The 21113-nt window shown below is 38.8% G+C and overlaps 1 protein-coding gene across 2 annotated transcripts in view; it reads right to left on the reverse strand.

Annotated features, from left to right (window-relative positions):
- The window catches only part of usp32 (ubiquitin specific peptidase 32), a 269634-nt gene that overhangs the window by 36450 nt on the left and 212071 nt on the right, over positions 1 to 21113 (reverse strand). The window contains exons 10-18 of one of the 2 annotated variants that reach the window (XM_072469512.1): positions 20223 to 20306; positions 17656 to 17717; positions 15398 to 15500; positions 11929 to 12112; positions 8630 to 8805; positions 6061 to 6201; positions 3958 to 4075; positions 1866 to 2020; positions 1700 to 1781 (exon numbers count right to left, since the gene is read on the reverse strand). In XM_072469512.1, coding sequence (XP_072325613.1) covers positions 1700 to 1781; positions 1866 to 2020; positions 3958 to 4075; positions 6061 to 6201; positions 8630 to 8805; positions 11929 to 12112; positions 15398 to 15500; positions 17656 to 17717; positions 20223 to 20306 — 1105 coding nt within the window. Of the gene's footprint in view, positions 1 to 1699; positions 1782 to 1865; positions 2021 to 3915; positions 4076 to 6060; positions 6202 to 8629; positions 8806 to 11928; positions 12113 to 15397; positions 15501 to 17655; positions 17718 to 20222; positions 20307 to 21113 lie in introns of both variants that reach the window. The other variant, XM_072469511.1, reaches the window with a different exon arrangement.

The raw sequence follows: 21113 nt of genomic DNA on the forward strand, positions 1-21113 counted from the left end.
GCATCGCCATATTAAACATTTAACGAAAAAACTAATTTGCGACAGTTGTGAAACTGAATATTTCTGACAGATATGGGGCAGGATTCTCCGCCAGTGGGATTCTCCGTTTTGCCAGCACCCAGGAGTTTCCCGACAGCGTGGGGCTGCCCCACAATGGGAGACCCCATTGACCAGTCGGCGTAATGGAGAATCCCACCGGCGGGTCGGGGCAAAAATGTGGCGCGGCGGAGAATCCAGCCCATGGTCCCAAATGACCATTAAATGGATGATCAGCAAATTCAATAAACAGCATTTCCAACGACAGAAAGGGATGAAGATAGACCTGAATATAGGTTATAAAATGGGTGTATTCATACTTATGGGGTCATGACATGCCTGTAAATAAATTCACTGGTTAAAGCTTGGGAGTAAATTCGCCAGTTAATGTCAGCAGTAAATTGCTTTCAAACATTTAATTAGTAAGTGTAGCATGCTAAGGAGGATCAGGTGACTTTGGACAAGTGGTTCCCAAAGCTTCCCATTACTAAAGCTTTTCTTCATTTTGTGTCAGGATCTAGTGTAGATTAATTGACAAAGATGGATTGCTATAATTAGTGAACAACTCAAATATTTCTGTATCATGCGAATACCTGGATAGTAGCAAGTGAATTGGATGGGCCTTGGTTGTTTTTACTTTGTTCAGCAATTCTTACATTCCTGGTTGGTGTTCTGTGACTTGGTTCTTAAGACACTGAACAGTGAACTGTATGAAATTGCAGTGATTCTGAAAAATATGATTGTCTTTGACTATAATGTTTTAGGAATATATGCCCAGTGAAGAAAACATGGGCTGTGAACTGCACATTCAAGGTGTCAGAAAGGTTGGAGTATTCGGCAAGACGGACAAAAAACGGATTTAGATTATGCCTTAAAAACCCATTCCAACCAACGAGTTAACCAATTATAAAGTCTTTTGTTTTATCTTTACATTTAAAAAAATCATCATATATGCCAGAGAACAACAGACTGCAGATTCATGAAAAGCAGAAAATAAAACTTGCCAAGGGAAGTAGGGATCATTATTATAAAAAGTTGATCTGTACTTGAAGGGATAGACATCAGAATTTAAGACATACGAGTGTAGTTTGAATGTAATGGCTGCAAACAGTCGGACAGACTGCATATGGACTTGAAATGCCATATTAGTTTCTGACTGAACATGCTGATATATATTATTCAAAAAGATGGTTCTATTGAGCAGTCTTTGGTATTTTCCTTTAAATGGAGCATTTAAATATATATGTATATTCACACCAAAGCATTTGTACCTTTAATTTGAACTGAGTAAGCTCTTTATTCACATTCACTAAACAAACTGAACATCCTCAAACACCAAATCAGGAGTGATATGATACACATGCTTCAATTAAGGCATCAGTGAGAGAATAAGATTTTCTGTAGCTTTGATAGTTCCATACAAACAAAATATTAGATGATCATTAAACTTTAAATAATAACTTAATGTTATTCAGTAAAAACGGTAAGATGGAGTAAGCATTTTCTAAAATTAAAATTATGATACCATGTAGTAAGCCAAGATGATTTGAAGAAATGAATGACTCCCATGATTTAGATTATGATTCACAAATCAAAAATTCATATAAACGGGGGATCATCAAATGCATCAGCAAATTTCAGTGATCTGTGTCCTGTTCTTTACCTTCAATCACCAAGTGCTGCTCATCTAGAATTTTCAAATCTTCTAATGTGTGATCCTCATCATCCAGTAGTGCAAGGTAGTTCTGCAAAACAAATTGCACATTATATTGCATGATCATCCCAACATAACACAATCCAATGGCTTAATATTAAAAGTATTATTTTACCTCACTATTGTACAGCCACAGTCGCATGTCTTCTTCCTTTATTCGAAGCCGTTGAGATAAGTATTCGTGTATATCTTTTATTGTTTGCATGCGGCTGAAGCAGCCAGTGTAAGCTAACACTCGTTTCATTGGAGAAGATGGTGAAGGTACATTTCCTAAATTCACAACAAGTACTTTAAGATGAAAGTGTACAAGCCATAACAAAAGTAATTGTCAAAATACAAAAGAACACGTTGATGCCACCTTAGACTGCAGTTGGCAGCTATGGCTCCATGAGTAATGGAAAGGGCACTTTTCTAGATGCCGCTACAGGTTATGTTGTGAACAAATTAGGTCTGAAAAGGTCAGTTTTGCCTCACACAAATTTCTCTCATGAGTTTTACTAACCAACCTGACTTGAAATAGATCAAACCCATTTCAACTACAGCCGACTACCAGCTTGGTTGGGAAAATCTGCAACAAAAAGGCCAACCACTACCAATATATTTTTGTTTTAATCCCTGTAAAATACTCAGTTATCAAGTTAATATCAAATTTAGTTCCACAATTTGTTGCAGTCCATTAATCATTATGATCTCTCATTTCCAAGTCACTAAAACTATAAATCCATTTAATGTATATATTGATAATTTAATGTCCAATATATTGGTTTGACGGAAAATAATCCTAGAAGGATTTAATGTAGTAATTTCAATTAATCAGAAAGCAGATGATTCAACTGGCATTGGCTTCAGATTTCTTTGTAACTCAATATAATTGCGAATAAAAACACGGAATAAAACAAAACTGTATCACAAGAAATTGTTTTCTGCATGACATGATAATTTTATGGAAAAACTATTTAAGTATAGCATCTTATTACTGTACTCTTAAATCAACTTGTGATGTTTGAAGACTGTTAAACACATCTGCAAACTATTAGAATTTCCTCTTTGATAACAGAAACCTAAATCAGTCTCCTTTAACATTTCCTGAACTCAATTTTAAGATCAAAACATATAAAACCAATGGTATAATGGATTATAAATTATGTGTCCAATCGCGTAATAAAGGGGGATGGGGGAAATTGCAAATGTCCCAAAACCTGACAAGGTCAGTTGAAGAGTAGGGTTCCCAGAGCTATAGTAATTATGATCTGAGACAGTCAGCAAGAGGACAATTTAAATCAAATTAAAAAAAACATACATGACCATTCTACATTGGATAGAGTAGCTAAACTTCCAAAGTTTAACATGAATGTAAATCAATTCCTTTAAAAGATAATAAAAGTTAAAAATCTAATTTGTGAACAATTTGATTATTTAACAACAATTCTCCGGGGAATTTTTGAGCATATAAATTACAAAAGGCTACAGGTAGTTCACTGTTGGTGAAAGCTGGAGCATAAAAAAAATAAATCAGTTAAATCACAAATTAAGAGGTACAGATGTAAGATTACAGCAAGAAAGTAGATTGGATTAAACTTAATCGAGAATTCAATCTCATAAAAATCACTGTTGGGTAAGACTTGGAAGCTTATCGCAAGAGACATTGCCAAACCATTGTTCAGGGACAGAAACAAGCACATAAAGCCCTGGGTCCACTCAAGAACACCTACAGGCAAAGCAAATGGAACCAGGGTTCGGTTATGTTTCAAGTTTCTGTACAAACAACTTAACTCTTTCTGATCAATTGTCCTCTCGCAGTTAATAATGGAATTGGGAAGCAGAGATCAATCTGTGATGGTTACAATGACTATTCTGTTTTTGTGTTTTTGCTTTGGTGCTGGCTTACAAATGATTGATTTCAAGTTATTAAAATTTGGTCTTTAGTGTGTTGCTCAAAAACAAATGATGCTTCATACAAGACCAAGTCTTACTCAAAGTCCATGCAATTGTAGCTTTGTTATTTCTATTGTTTTTCCTGAACAAGAAGCCTGGAGTGGTCATCTGGATTTTGAGAAAGTCTCAATTCGAAACGATAATCTTGGTTTGAAAATGCAATGCAGATGGAATTCCCTCAGCAACCAGAGAGCTCATAGCTCCCCTTTCTTGCTGCAGTCTTGCATTACCTCGAGATGCATGTTGAGGAAATGTTCTCAGGCTCATCATACCCATATTCACCCAGATGTTGGACTGTTGCGTACGTGTGGCTGGTTGCTGACGCAAAAAGAGTAGGTAGCGAGGAAATAATTCCAGCTCTGCTTCATTATTTGTTGTGTTTTTAATGACCTAATTATCATAGAAAAATGGAAATTAGTTACTGTTCTGATCACAAGGTTACAGCAAATTATTTGAAGCCACTAAGAATCCCTCAAATTTATATACTCAACACATCTAACATGACTTGCTAACAATTACCAGGACTTACACAGAAATGCAGCCGCACTTTCCGCACCCGATTCGGATCTTCGCAGAAAAGTGCAGTGCAGCAGGTTTTCAAGGTCTTCAACTTTTAGTGTAGCAGAGTAGGGGGAAAATAAGCCACTCTCCCTTCTTACAGCACCAGTTGTCGTAAAGCAGGTTCAAGTTCAAGGACCCAGCCACTTTGAGAAGCTAGGGAGAAGGTAAGTGAGCACGGTAAGGCGTAGAATTGGGGAAGGAGTGTGATCAATCAAGGTTGTCAAGTGGTCACAGTTGGGGGTGATGGGGGAGTTTTGGATGGGTAGTTGGAGGGGAGGATGCGACGGTAGTTGAAGGACAAGTGAATGTCAGGATTGGAGGGTGGTGTCGGGAAGGGGGGGGTGGGGGGGGGAGGAGGAGGAGGAGGAGGAGGAGGGGGGGGGGGAGGAGGAGGAGGAGGAGGAGGGTAGTCGAATGGGGAGATGGGGAAGGTTGCCAGCAGGGTAGTCGGGATAGGGGAGGGTTGTGGAAATGTGGTCTCAGTGGTGGCTAGGGAGATAATTGTTTGGGGAGGCAGTAATCACATGGATGCGGTAGGAGGGGGCAGGAGGCAGGAGTGTAGTCAGATTGAGGGGCGCAGGAGGAACTGGGAGGGTAGTTGTGAGGATCCAGTGGGATGAGTCGGGGGACTATACTGTAGTTACAAGTGGTTTTAATTCTTCTAACCTTTTCAGGGTGCCTATTCTACCGAGACAATCAGAACCCATCAGAGGTTTCAACTCCCCTGTTAATTCCTGCAGTCCTTGCATGAGGACTTCTGGGGGGATCAAGATATTGGCTGAATATCTCAAGGCTTTAACAAACATTTGCATCATTAAGTAAAATAGACTGGAGAAACAAAAATTCAAATATTCTTGTATTGCTCATAACTTAAAACTTCTTAATGTCATTTCTGACAGTGCTCATTTAAAAAAAATCATTAAGCAGGTATCATGAAATACTATGTTCTCTAACATTAAGCTAATTGATGTTCATTTCAGGCAGCTATATAGTCCAAAACGTCTCAGCTATTTAATCGAATGATTTTAGAATAGCTTACTAGTGTATGGACCACATCTCAATTTTGTTTAAACCCCATGGTGGTAAATTGGGATCTAAACCTAGTAATGAGAATTGAAACTCAAAAAGTAACCATAAAGATGTTACAATATTGTAAAAACTCACTAGTTAATGTCCTTCGAGGAAGGGATCTGTCAACCTTCAGCCGACATGAGACTTAGGGCTGGATTCTTCCGCCCAACCCGCAACAAGATCGCCGTGGGTGGGACGTGGACCATATAAACGTCCATTGACCTTGGGCAGGAATTTCCAGTCGCCGGGTAGGCGTGACTGGAGAATCCCGCCCTCTGCTTCACAAGAAGAACTGTTGATCAATGCTGTCAGGGCAACTGGCAAAGAGCAATATGATCTCACCAGAGTTACACACATTGCAAGAGAAAATATATTTATTTTTTAAGTCCTCATTGTGATGCTAGATTTGTATCAAGTGATTGCAATCTTTTCATGCTTCCTAAACAAACCATCAAAATCGTTCCATTATAAACAAGTACCGCAATGGGTTAAAATATTTTGGATAGCTGTGCAAATAAGTGAATCATTTCAAAAATAATATTTATATTAATTGTTCATATCTGGTTCAATTTATTTTAAAAGATTTTTGTGTTTTTAAAAAAGTCAACCGCAAATCCATAAAATATTCCAAAATTCTTGCATTTCAGAAATAAAAAGCACAAAACTGAATGTGTATGCTAATTCTTCAACAACTTCCAAATGTAAAAACATTGAAAACAAATTTCAAGGTAAAGATAGCTTACAGGCCTTGGTAGAGCCAGGTTTGCCCCATACCAATGATACAGTGCCCTCCACACAGGCTCTGGGACAATCTCATAGTCTTTGCCGCGAACCAAAGTTGGATTCTGTTTCAGGCGTCCACCCTCTAAAGTTAATGTAGGAGCCTTTACAAGAAAAACAATACTATATATTGAAATAGACAAAAACATAACAATTGTAGACATTTTCATACATTATAAAGCATGAGTAACTTTGAAGGGGTCTGTAGCATATTACAGGTGCTCATGCATAAATGATCTTGACTTAAACTGTGTGAATAGTGTTGAAATCTGTTGATGACATCAAATAAGCCTGTATGGCAGATTGTAATAAATTCTGAAAGTCTTCAGGAAAATACTGCATTATCCAAAAGTAGAGGGACAACCAGAAGCTGGAAAGCAAAACCAGCATGCTTTTTGAGTTGGCAGTGTGTGGTTGATGCTGTACAACAGTGTAATGATGCGATTCCCCGTTTGATCTTTTCTGTTCCATTAATACAAGCAATTTGGATGTAGAACATAGAACATAGAGTGCAGAAGGAGGCCATTCGGCCCATCGAGTCTGCCCCGACCCACTTAAGGCTTCACTTCCTCCCTATCCCCGTAACCCAATAACCCCTCCTAACCTTTTTGGACACTAAGGGCAATTTAGCATGGCCAATCCACCTAACCTGCACGTCTTTGGACTGTGGGAGGAAACCGGAGCACCCGGAGGAAACCCACACAGACACAGGGAGAACGTGCAGACTCCGCACAGACATGTCCCAGCGGGGAATCGTAGCTGGGACCCTGGCGCTATGAAGCCACAGTGCTCTCCACTTGTGCTACCGTGGTAGACACGAGAGAGAAAGTCTTGAATTTTGCCTTTGGTAGTAGGTGGTCTGGTGATAGAGAGGATATGGGAGGGGAGATGCTCAGTTCAGGGCCAAGTGGGTCAGCAAGTTTGCAAACTGTCTGCTTCAGCCTTAGACAGAGGGCAGGGAGAATGAAGGAGTCAACGGCCAGGGAACATAATTTGTGGCTTTGGGTCTCGCAATGGGGACAGTAGTGGCTATGGAGACGTGGGTCTGTCAGCATTATGTAAAATCAGATATTGTAATTTCAGTTATGACGTCAAGGTACAATATGATGATAAATAAGAGCGCCAAGGATAGGTCCTTAGGGGGTTCATAAGGTAGCAGTATAGGACCAGGGAGGGAAGCCATTAAAGGTGATTCTCTGAGTGCAACTGCATAGGAAGAATGGAACCAAGCAAGGGCAGTGCTACTCAACTGGACAATGGAAAAGAGGGCTTGGAGAAAAATGTTGTCTTCAACAGTGTTAATGGCTGTAGATTATGATGTGATGAAAATTCTTATGAAGCTCAATTAAAATTTATTTAGTTTTAAATTGCTGAGGTAAAATGTGATTTTGATGGAGGACAACAGTTATTTCACCATATAAAAAAATATTCTTGCAATCAAATCTGACTGTTGTTTCAATTTGCTGCTGCACCAATCAATCCAGGACAATAATTGTAGCAATGGGTTTTTAAAATGAAAGCTTTGTTTCTACTGTGAAAGGCAAAATGGAGACAAATGATCAAGTGACACCCTTGTGAAATTAAGATCATACTTGATTGTGATGTGGAAATTTAGAGTACATCTAAACGTCTGTCACCATCAAATTTACAAAGTTAATATGCGGCATTTATTCTCCATACATAAGCAGTCACCATAATGTCTGCCCCATCTAACGTACTCCCAAATGACAATATTGTTTCTGCTTCAATAACTAAACCTTGTAGTGGATCCTGCCAAGTATACTGTTAACTTGTTTGATGTCCTTATTCAGCTGAGGCACTGCTTTTAAGGTCTCATGAGCATGAATCCCAAATCCTGCTGCTCTTACTCATCGCCTGGCTTTTTCCATTCACAGCATCATAATAAACTGAATTTTGTTTTTAAAAAAGTAATACACCACTACATTGAATTCCATCTTTTTCCCCATTTTACCTTTTTTGGCAATAGCTCCTTGCAGCATCCTTTGGTAAATGCAAAGATTTGGATTGATGGACATGTAGCAGCAGATGGAATCCTTCATGGGATGTGAGCATCACTGGCAAGGCCCAACTTCAACTGAGTGGCTTGCTAGGCTAGCTTAGAGCGCAATTAAGAGTCAACCACATTACTGTGGATCTGGAGTCACATATAGGCCGGATCAGGTAAAGATGGCAGATTGCCTTCCCTAAAAAACATCAGTGAACCAGATTGGATTTTACGACAATCAATGATAATTTCATGGCCTCCACCACTGAGACTGGCTTTTAATTCCAGATTTTTATTCATTTAAATTTCACCAGCTGCCTTGGTGGGACTTGAACTCATGTTCCCAGAGCATTCATCTGGCCTCTGGATTCCTATCTCTGTGACATTATCACTATGCCACTGTCTGCCCACACATGTGAAACAACAGACAAAATATTCAGATAATTGAAAAGCTCAGCACAGTAAATTTCTTTTTAATATTTACTTTTAAAATAACTTTTTAACATTTACAGGCACCATATCAATACCTTCACAGACCCTTGCATTACAAGTGACTGGTTATCGATAGCTCCTGGTTTTTGTGGACCAAGTTGTGCCAAAACGTTCCCATTGGCACCAAGGAAACATTGACCATTATTGTCCAAACTGTTGTGCTGTCTTGTAAAGCAAGCATCAGTACCAGCTGGACTAGACTGGTATAAACCTGAAAAAAAAGGAAACATTATCTTCAGATTTTTACTTGCTTTTGTATACAAATCAGTCTTTTATAAACAAAAAAGTTTGTACTTTGTCACAATATATCAAAATCCTTGAACACAATGTCCAGTACCTTTAAACTGGAAAATTTGCACCATGATGAAGCAGTGGTGTCATAACATGTTACCTACAGAAGACCAAAGACTGAGCACATGTCAGCATGTTTTTTAGTGAAGGTGCTAAATACGACCGGTGGCTCAAATGTTTCTGCACTTAATGAAGTCTTCTGTGCTGTTGAAATCTGAATGTTGGCTCAGAGTTAAGGAACTGGAGTCTGGCTTCGGACACAGAATACATCAGGGAGGGAGAAAGCTAGCTGGATGCTTTATTCTATAAGGCCGGGAGTGGGGTGGCATCTATGGCATAGACAGTACTCGGAAAGAGGTTCTGTTTAGGGATTTTTGAAAAATGTGTTCATGGGATGCGGGCATTGCAGGTTGTGCCAGCTTTTATTGCCCACCCTTAATTGCCCTTGAGGGGACAGTTAAGAGTCAACCACACTGCTGTGGGTCTGGAGTCACATGTCGGCCAGACCAGGCAAGGACGCCAGATTTCCTTTCCTAAAGGACATTAGTGAACCAGATGAGTTTTCATGATAATCGACAATGGTTTAGTGGTCATCATTAGATGTTTAATTCCTGTTTTTTAAAAATTTAATTCAAATTTCACCATCTGCAGTGGCAGGATTTGAACCCAGCATTACTCTGGGTTTCTGGCTTACTAGTCCAGTGACAATACCACTGCATCACCTTCTCCCCCGATTAAGAGCATCTAGGTGCTAAGTTAAAAGCAGAACTTCAAGGGTAACAATCACTGGATTTTTGCCTGAGCTGTGAGAAAATTGGCATAGGGTAAATAGAGTATAGAATGCATGTCTCAAAGCCAGGTTTGGGGAAAACGGGCTTCGATTCATGGGGCACCAGCACCAGTACTGGGGAAAGGGGGAGCGGTACCATTGGGAGGGCCTTCACCTGAACCCTGCTGGGACCGGTGTTCTGGCAAGTCGTATAACTAGTGCGATAGAAAGGGCTTTAAACTAAATAGGGGGAACAAGGGATCAAGTGAGGTGAGATGTGTTAAATTAGAGGAAAAGGATGAGGCAAGAGAACAAGGTAGCAATAAGGGGAATGATAAATCAGTGTGATAGGAAGGGAAAGAGCATACAAACGTAAGGGTGCATCTGCAGATAAAGCTAGAGGTTGCAAAAATAGTAAAAAGACAGAGCTAAAAGTTCTACCTGAATACACGTAAGCATTTATAATAACATGGATGGTCTGTTAGCTCAAACCTGTACGATCTGATAACCATTATAGAGACATGGCTGCACAATGTCAAAGGCTGGGAATGGAATATTAAAGGGATACATGACATTTCAGAAGAACAGGAAGCGAGGAAAAAGTGTGTGACAGTTCCATTAATTGAAGGTCACATTAGCACAATAGTAAGAGATGTCCTTAGTTCTAAAGGTCAAGATATAGAATCAGTTTATGTAAAGATAAGAAATAGTAAAGGTAATAAGTCACTTGTGGGAACAGTTTATAGTCCCCTAAGTAACTACACTTAGGATGGGATATACTGGAAGAATAATGGGGGCTTGAGATATAGGTATCATATCATAGATTGGGTGAATTAGATTGGCAAATGTCGCCTGGATGAATTTGTAGAGTACTTTTGGAACAGTATATTGGAGCAAAGGTTCTAGAGGCAACCAGAGAGCAGACTTTGTAGACATGGTAATCTGCAATGAGACAGGATTAATTAATGACCTAATAGTAAAGGAGCCCCTAGGTAGCAGTGATCATAACATGATTGAATTTTGCATTCAGTTTGAAAGAAGAGTGGGTAAAGATTAGTGGTTTACCTTAAATAAGAGTATGAAAACCAAGCTGATTAAAGTAAATTGGGAAACAAGGTTACAGGCAGGTTTAGAATGTTTTGAGTGAGAGTGGTATTTAATAATAAATTATAAAAGGAACAAAAGACATTTCATAAGGGCATCTTCAGGTTTACGCATTTTCTCAAACAGTGCACCAAGAACATAAGAAAAACATGTTTGTACACAAATTTATTTGCACTCGAAATACAAATAGATAAAAATGTCATGTTTTCAATTAGGGTAATGCTCCACTAAGGACTCCTAATGAAGGTAATGAATGTGATCAATTCACATATTCCTTCACCCACACACTATTGCATTGTTTGGTTCCAGGCTCTGGACTCACGAGATGTAAATCTTCTTGAAACTTCTGCTATGATAGTTGTGGATTGAGCGGAGAAGAGATTGAGAACATCAGAGATTCTAATAAGCTGAATCACTATCTTGACCCATTTGTTCACATGCAGTTTCATCAACTTTCCTTTTTTTGAAAGCTGTGGTTTAATGTCCAGTCTTCATATACTCCCTCACACAGAAGTCTTTTGGTTCCTGTCACAACAATATCTCTTCCATTTAATATTGCCCTCCTCACCAGTACTTAAACCTTCTATGCCACATCCAGAGTACCCTAAATAATCCTAACTCAATGAGCTAATACAGTCAGATATCCAAAATTATGCAAATGCACTTAAGGTACATTACTATTTTAAGTTCAATTATTTGTTTAGTTACAACAAGAATCTAACCAGAATTATAACAAAATGGCATGTTAGATTCACACTGACCTCAATAATTAAACAATTTGGTTCAGGCATCTTTTTTGTTATTATTCCTTTATTCTTTATCAGAGTTAAAAAGCCAGAGCTCAGAAAGTAGACAGGGGCAAATCCCTAATCCAGCTCCTTGCCTGCTCAAATTGAATCTAATTCATGGTCCCTACAAGAGAGACATACCAGATCCAGGCATTACACCTGACCTCACGCTCATCTTAGCCAAAAGGCTGAGAAGCGATAGATCAGGCATCTTAATACACTTGCTAGTTTGTCAGTTGTTCAGTTCAGTCCATTTATTGCTAATTTTGCATCCAAAGGAAATTTCTGACACTTGTAACTAGTTCCAATGTATGCAGTAAAATGAATGTTCAAGTTTCAAAGGAACTGTACTGCAAACCCCAAAAGAGAAAACTAATTTTACCAGTGCCAGTGCTCTCAGATGCTTCAGATGCAATGGAGATGTTGTCGTAACACTTTTCATCTGGAGAATTGAAGGAACTTTGCACTCCAGGTTTATCTTCACCCTGATCCATAACGTGTAGTGGGTTCTGGCTTTTCACTAAATTCATTATTGAAGAAGGTTCTATTATAACTGGCTTGGTTTCCTATGATAAAAGCAGAAATAAATCTTGACAACTGAAAGACAACACATTAATTCCACAGCCACATCAATCAATAAAGATGGAAAACACAAGCTGAAAGTAGCACAAGATCCTTTCTAATAATTTATTTAGAGTTTTAAATCAATACCGTTCTTTTATAGATGCCATGAAATCTAACTTCCAGAAATATAAGCTTTGACCCATATGCAAGTTTTGGTCCCCTTGTACTATTTAAAAAGGAAGGGGAAACCAAAATCCTCCAATCCGAATTTCATTTTTAAAATTAGCTCAAACATCCTCTAGCATAGTCTAACGTGCCTAATCTACTCTTAATAATGATTACGCATGAGTGGATTTTAACAACATTCAAGTCACCAGAACCAATATATATCCAAACAGAAATTATATTGAAAACAATCTGCTGGGAGCATTCATTTTGCACATTTTACAAAAACGCTAAAACATACCAGACAGTTTTCGCAAGCTACCACTCTGGGCACTTGACCGAAAACAGGCGACTAATGTGGCAGAATCAAGTTGTACTGTACCGCAAAAAATAATATATAATTTTGGTGTAGATAATTTGTGACAGTACTTTTAGATAGGTTGAATAATATAAATTTAAAATAGATTTCAATGGCTGAAACAGACTATTTGACTTGGTGTCAAAGGCAATATATTGTATTTGAAAACATCTGTATATTTGCCATTTAAAAGGGCTAGGAACAGAGTGCATCTGGCCTAGTCACATCTCTGTAGCGATGTATCTGCCTATATCCATAACAACATCTGAAATCATTTTTTTTTTGCTAAATAGCAAATTGGCAGATATAGCAATATATTTTATGTCTAATGGTTCAGCCATCCAGTATATCCAAATTCTTATATTGCATTAGGTTGCTCTTTAGTATACCGAACAGTACTTTGTACATTTCAATTTTGGGCATTACAACCTGTCTTTGGAAAGCCCATAAAGTACAAGAGTTGAGCATAACCCTAAAGACTTGACTTACCAACTTCAATCAGTTATTTCAACACTGAAGCTGAAAACAGAGACTCCATAAAATCCAACCATGTTTCACCAGAACTCAGTTAGAGATTATAAGTACTAAACAAATTATGGACTATTAATTTTTGAGCAGGTTAAGTATTGTTCAATAGATGCATTGTACCAGAGGCCCCTTGCGATATTCCTCTTTTGAGTCATCATCTCACTTGTAATTTTTTAAATATATGACTTGAACAACATGCTTCATAGCATGATATTTATCACCTCTCGAAGAGAACAGTCAGTGGTCCAGGTAGTTTACGGTGCAAAGTAACATGGTGAAAACTAATTATCAGTCTCATGACATATAACTATGCCATTCGCATTAAGTATTGGTTGCAAGTGACGGTAAATAGGAACCTTTAAGAGAAACTGTTTTGCTGCAAAAACAAATCAATGTTAAAGGAGAAACCTGAACTGTGTCAAACAGAGGGCTAAAGACATTTCAAATATTGAACCTTTTTGATACTCTAAAGTATATAAAATATACTTTCATTACATTTTAATTACCGAACAGCTTCACTTCATTTAATGTTGATGCATTCTCACCTGCAATGTTAGATACATTTTTCATAGTACAGGTACACCACACTTAATCATATTCCGTGTCGTTCAAAGTATGGAATTTTCTTTTTTAAAACTCAGACGTGGGTTTCCTCCGGGTGCTCCGGTTTCCTCCCACAGTCCAAAGATGTGCAGGTTAGGTGGATTGGCCATGTTAAATTGCCCTTAGTGTCCAAAAAGGTTAAGTGGAGTTACTGGGTTATGGGTGTGGGTTAAAGTGGCGTGCTAATTCCAAGGGCCGGTGCAGACTCGATGGCCCGAATGGCTTCCTTCTGCACTGTAAATTCTATGATAGGCAGTTTTTTGAATCATAAGAGCAATTACAAAAAGCAGTAATGATGTGCAATGCTGGCGTTGGACTGGGGTGGGCACAGTAAGAAGTCTTACAACACCAGGTTAAAGTCCACAGGTTTATTTGGGATCACTGTTTAGCACAGGGCTAAATCGCTGGCTTTGAATGCAGACCAAGGCAGGCCAGCAGCACGGTTCAATTCCCGTAACAGCCTCCCCGAACAGGCGCCGGAATGTGGCGACTAGGGGCTTTTCACAGTAACTTCATTGAAGCCTACTTGTGACAATAAGCGATTTTCATTTCATTTCATCTTTTCACTAGCTTTCAGAGCGTAGCTCAAAAAGCTGTAAGGCTGAAGAAGATAGAAAATATTTGAAAATAAAAGCATTATTTTGCCATCTCCAAAATTAAGCTCAAGTTCCTTAAGAGATTCGTAAAAGTTGTGCCATTCCAAAATATTCCTTCACCCATCTTTCACACTACTTTTTTTATTGGAGTTAGAAGCTAAAGTCTATTCTTCAACCAATAAGTTGGTACACAATGAAACCTGGATTGACCTATTCTTATAATTTATAGACAAACATAGTCAGTTATACTTTGGGTCTCCGACAATTGAGAGACTGGAAAATTTAGCCTGAGGTAATTGCTGTATCCATTTGTTTGTCTGCTCATGATCAAAGCATAAATACACATACCATGGTAGTCTGTTGTTCTAAAGTCATCCTGTCATGTTTGCTCTTATATTTGGAATAATTCTTGTTCTGGACTGTAACTGCTTTGCATTGAAAATGTTTTTAGTTGCGTAATTTGTTAAAAAAAAGTAAAAAACCTAAAAATCTTTGTTAAGTAGCTCCCCATTCTTACAGCTCCTCTATTCCACCCCCCCCCCCCCCCCACCGCCCCCATTCTCAGAGCTCTTCGCCTCCCACTCCATCACCCACATCCTTGCACCCAAAGCTATCATTTCACCCCTCACCCCCTGGCACCCATCCCCCTCACAGCTTTACCTTCTTTAGTCAACTACTGTTGGCAAGGTATGTTTGCAGACTGATAAGTTTGTAAATTCCCCGCTACCTGTGGTATCACACAGATGTATATGCTGTGTGGATCTGTTGTGATGCTTAGCTGCAAACCTTTCTTATAAGGACAAGTCTATTGCTCAAACGTTGCCGTTGGAAGCAGGTAAGTGAAAGTACAATTTAATTCCTCAGATCAATTATAGCTGAATAAATTGTTTCCAAGCTTTAGACTCCAGGTGAAATGACGAGCATGCTTGTTCTTTTTCTTTTAAAAAATCACTTTGCGTTTAACAATGCATGACATCTGCGGTTTCTCTAGCCTGACTGTTTCAGTAAACATTAAAATATGCGTGGCAATTACTCACATATTTCACATATTCCTTCCACTGCTGCCACCACTGCACTGAAATCAGAAACCAGTTATGTCCAGGTTGTAGGCCATGTCTGCTTTCTCTTTCCAACCATCCACTAGATATAAGACACACATAAATTAGTCACTGAAAACAATTAAAAGCAGGGTTTCCAAATAGCATGCTATTTTAACAACATGGCGTTAATGCCTCCATTAAGATATCGACATTGGCAAGTAACATTGCACAACATAGGCTATGATTATTAACTGATCTACTAACTTCTACAATAAAATGTAGTAACTAAATATGAAAGAACATAATTAAATGTCTTCATTAATGGCCTGAACTGTGGACATGTGCAATTAAATAAAAAGAGATTTAGATGAACTAGAGCAGTGGGCCACACAACGGCAAAGAGACTTAACCTAGATAAATGTAGTATCATGCATTCTGTTAGGGCCGACACAGAATACTCCGATCATGTGCAGGGAACGATGATGAAAGAAGTTTAAACTAATCTGGAGAAGTGTAACTGAGTATTGGATTACATTAATTGAACCATATAAACAAAATAACACTATTCTGTCATACATAGGTCACTGGTTAGACAGCATCTGGAGTACTATACCCAATTTTGTTTCTCTTGCAAGATGCATGATATAGCAGGCCTTGTAAAAGGTGCAGAGGAGAGTTATGAGAATGTTTACCATCTCAAGGAACCATAGCTACAGCTAGGCTTAAGAACTTGGTTAGCACTGCTGCCTATGGGTTTGATCCGGGCACTGGGTCACTGTGCGTGTGGAGTGTGCACATTCTCCTGTGTCTGTGTGAGTTTCACCCCCAAAACCCAAAGATGTGCAGGTGGTTAGGTGGATTGGTCACACTAAATTCCCCTTGTCATGTGAGAGTACCTTTAAGAAATGGGTGTTTATCAAATTGCTGCAGTGGATGTACCTTTAAGAAATGGGTGTTTATCAAATAGCTGCAGTGATGTCAGAGTGTGGGTGGAGCTGGGCTGTCTGTCTGCTTTTACTTTCGCTTTTGAGCTGGCAGCTACAATGTGTGTTTAGTTTCGTTTTCAGAGTTGGAGCTGCATCCAGCAAAACAAGGTGTAATTTTGATCTCTGCATGAAAAGAATGTCTTCAGATCACTTGCTAATTTAAAAGTGATAACTGCTCTCAGTAGAGAATTTTAATCTGCTGTCATTGTTAAAGAGGGTATTTGTCTTATGGATGTTGCTAGGAAAGATCAAGGGTTACCTATAGAGTACTGTATTCTTTGGGGGATGGTTTGAGTTGCTACGATTTTTACGGTCTGTTTATAAAATGTTAACTGGATTCATATAATAAACATTGTTTTGTTTTAAAAGTACTTTAGATCTCTGTTACATCACACCTAGAGAGTGGGCCCTTGTGCTCCCATAAACAAAATCTATTAAAAGCTGTGGGTCAGGTGAACTCCATGATACACTTTGGGGTTCTCCAAACCCTGGCCTGTAATACCCTTAATTGGGAAAAAAATAATATGGTACTCTAAATTTAAAAAAAACAAAAAAGAAAGAACCTGGGCCTATGTAGCTCCAAGTAGCATAGACTTAGAAGCAGCCAGATTGAGGTCTCAAAAATAATGAAAGGATTGGATGGTGCGCGTACTAATATATTATTCCAGTTTAAAAGGTTGGGGAGAAAGTGCAAACTCCACATTGTCACCCGAGGCTGAAATTGAACCTGGGTCCCTGGCACTGTGGGGGGTACATGAGTTTATTAGGCTACGGTAGGAATATGCTTGCTTTCAGATTATTCTTTATCTGCCAGAGTAGTGAGACTCCGGACATGCTGTTGACTGGTTTGTGGGGTATGTCTGTCTGCATGTTTTCAAAAGGGAGTTGGACAGGTTCATGACTGCGGCAGAGATCATATCATATAGAAGGTAATGCCTTTAAGGGTAACAGTCCCTTGAGGGTGTACTTTTTCCATTATTTCTGTTTATTGCATCTATCAGACCATGGGAGGTACAATAAGAGAATATCAAGTCAGGATACTTCATATCTCAATTTTTTTGTTTATAAATAACATTTCCTATGGAATGTAAAATTCTAATTAAAGATGAGGTTCCCTTAATTTGCTAAATAACCTAAACACACTATTTCAAGCATAGCATTTTATTAACAAAAAGAAACCCCCTAAAATACATTAACAATGTTAAATTGTTGGAGGAGGCTCAAATAACTATTGCTTTATTGTCATTTATAACTGGGCAAGTTATGCACCTGATAATTTGACCCTCTTCTTCTGGTGTTGCTGGTCTTAGACCAAGAACTATGTGGCATATCTGAGAAAGAAAGGAAAAAAGATAACTTTTGCTGTGATACACATCTTCCTATTTCTCGAAAGAAAAGTTCTCCCCAAGACAGTCGCGGCTTAGACAATCCTCAAGAGTTTTACAACGCATAAAAGGCCCTTCGGCCCATCATGTCTACGCCTATCTATCAAGCATCTATCTATTCTAATCCCATTTTCCAGCACTTGGTCCGATGTCTTGTATGTTATGGCGTTTCAAGTGCTCATCTAAATGCTTCTTAATCCTATGAATTAACTGTTCAACATCTTCTCGACTTGTTGAATTACTGACATGTAACATGTGATTCATCATTCAACTCTTTTATAGATTGTTTCAGTTCAGTGTTTGTGCAGACTTGTGAAAAAATCCTCACCTACAAATGTCTCGCGTGGGCAAATTATCTCGACGCGAACTAGATTGTAATTTGGACCATTAATATGTATTCCATAATATTATATTGATAATCTTCATAAAGCAGACATTTTAAAAGTGATTCTGAACTTCAAGCAATACACCGGGAATGTCTCAAATTATAGTATCAGTCTTCCTTAAAAGGGAATAATTTAAAGTAATTTTTTTCATATTAATCTGCAAATAAATCAAACATATGTATCAAAAGCATAATTCAAGTGCATTATGCACCAAACACAACCTCTGCTCTGTGGACACAACCTCTGCTCTGTGGACTTTATCGGGATAGAATTTGAGCAGCATCTTCCTGTCAGTGCAAAATCCATGCATCCTAAAATCTAAGTTTTAAAAAAAACATTGCTAGTCAGCCTCTAAAGAAAATTTTAAAGTAATTATTAATCAGTGACTTATTTGATTAAAAAGTGACCACTGGTTACTCTGAATACTTGGCACTTAACCGGCATTGCCTCAAGAGAAATTGCTGACTAGCCACGGGTGATGTTATTACAACATTGTTTTAACCACATGCACTAATTTAATTTAAGTTGAAAATGCCTTACACATAAAACAAGTAAAGGTACTTCATGGGTTTACTGACTTAACAAGGATCTACCATCATTCAGGGCAAAATTTTGTAGCTGTTTTCTTCCATTAAAGTTCAAATTTCTAGCATGACGTTATCGGCCAGATATCCTAGTGCAACTTTCAGGCATTTGTCCAGCAGTGGCAATCTACAGTTTGATTTCATTGGAGTGAATATTGACTCATACAAGGCACGCCACATTTATTTAGAATGCAGTTGAATGCATGTTGCCACAAAATGCCCACTTGGTGCTGCTTTTTATTGGCTGAGCTTACTTACATCTGCTTTGATTAGGATAACTAGATAACCACTGTGAAAGTTTAACACTCCATAAAATGTTGCTGATGCTTCCATGCTGCTGAAGTCTGATATTTCCATCCGTGTTACACACTCGTTTGAACAGATAGCCAAAACGCAGTCATCAAGGTGGCACACTGGCAGCACTGACTCACAGCGCCAGGGACCGAGGTTCAATTTCAGCCTCTGGTTCTCCCAGTGTCTGCGTGGGTTTCTCCGGGTGCTCTGATTTCCTCCCACATTCCAAAAATGCGCAGGTTAGGTGGATTGGCCATGATAAATTGCCCCTTAGTATCCAGGGATGTGCAGGTTAGGTTAAAGGGTTATTGGGATAGGGTGGGGAAGTGCGCTCGAGTGGAGTGCTCTGTCAGAGGGTTGGTGCAGATTCGATGGGTCGAATGGCCTCATACTGCACAGTGGGGACTCTATGAGCACACACTGCACATCAAAAAATACCCGCACTCTGCTTCGCTTGCCATTTTTCCAACAAACTGACAAAATGGTTCAAGTGCACATGCACATTATGTGATTACAAATATTGAAATCATATAGTCAACAAGAGTCCATGATTGAATTTAGATTTACTAACAAAAAATCCACAGCTGGATTTCCAATGTGGTTTGTGATGAATTTATTGGGCAAACTGCACGAGGGATTTAAAATTTGAAAGGAAGTAATAATTTTATGTACCCTCTCCTGAAGGTGCTGTCTCATCAGAAGGTCAGGGGTTGAGATCATTCCATTGTGGGTTTCCCTCCATTGTCTCATCTCCCACAAATTGATGCACGAGCCTAGTTTTTGGTACCAAAGGATAACCAACTCTGGTCCTCACCCCAGCATTGACATTTTCTACACAAGATCTGTGGCTATCAATCAGGAACTGAAACTCAAGATAGTTTGCACAATAATGCCAAGGCCAAATGTATCACTCCTAATAATAGTTTGTGCCATATCAATTATTGCAGCACAGGAACAGACCTAGGAGATCGGTGATCTGAAGAGGGAAGGAAAAAAAACAGAAAGGCCTGGTAAACACAGCTGTTTAGCTGCCAGGGTTTGTCCATTATCAGAACTGAGCTTGTCTGTGTGATTCAGTACCACAGCAGACTGTGCACTGACCACATAAACTGTGACCATTTATGGAAAACAGGACAAGAGAAATAAAATAGGAGATTATTTTGCTGACAAACATAGTGTGCACCAACCTGAAATAGGAGATTAAGAAACTCACTGGCCAGAGCACTTTTTACACTCCATATCTGATAATCCTCTAGTGTTAAATGTCCCATCTGTCATTGAACAAGAAAAACACAGATCAATTATCACAGAAGGCAAAATTAGATCCCAAGAACACATTTGTGCAGGCAACATGTACATTCTTGAATATGATTCCTCTATTCAATAGACAGAAAGCAGGAAATAAAGGCCATTCAATAAGATCATGGCTGATCTTGTTGTGGTTTCAACTTCAGTTTCCTGTCTGCTCCCATAACCCTCCATTTCCTTGTCTACCAAAAATCTATCTATCCATCTCAGCCTTGAATAAATTCAAAGACACATCCTCCATTGCTTTCAGTGGAAGACAATTCCACAGATTAACAACCATCAGAGAAAAAAAATCTCATCCCGGACTTACCTCTCTCATCAAAATATTTGCCTTAAAATGTACCCTACCCTAATCTCTCTCATTTATCCTTGTAGCCCGATTTTCTCTCTGAAAATTGTAGATAGAGACAATTCATGTTACCCTTCTCACTGTTGCCCTATTACCTTTACATCAGAAGTTTTGCAAATTGGGGAAGCTGCTGGAATGATCCATGATCAATATCATTTCCACTATCCCCATGAGCGAATTTACTGTTGAAATTAATTTCTTGAATACTTTGGTGAATCGTCTCGGGTTGCATCTGTCAATTAAAGATCATGGAAGCTGTTTAAGCTCCATTACAAAATTGTGGATTAATAAAGCTCCAGTTTAAGAGTAGAAGTAATTTAACAGCTTTACTGTTTTCCAACGCTGCCGGGCCTGAGTATTTCCAGCATTTTCTGCTTTTATTCCACACCTAGCCTGTTAAAACCTCAGGTTTTAAGCATTT

This window comes from Scyliorhinus torazame, chromosome 12 (genome assembly GCF_047496885.1).
Source record: "Scyliorhinus torazame isolate Kashiwa2021f chromosome 12, sScyTor2.1, whole genome shotgun sequence".
NCBI lineage: Eukaryota > Metazoa > Chordata > Chondrichthyes > Carcharhiniformes > Scyliorhinidae > Scyliorhinus > Scyliorhinus torazame.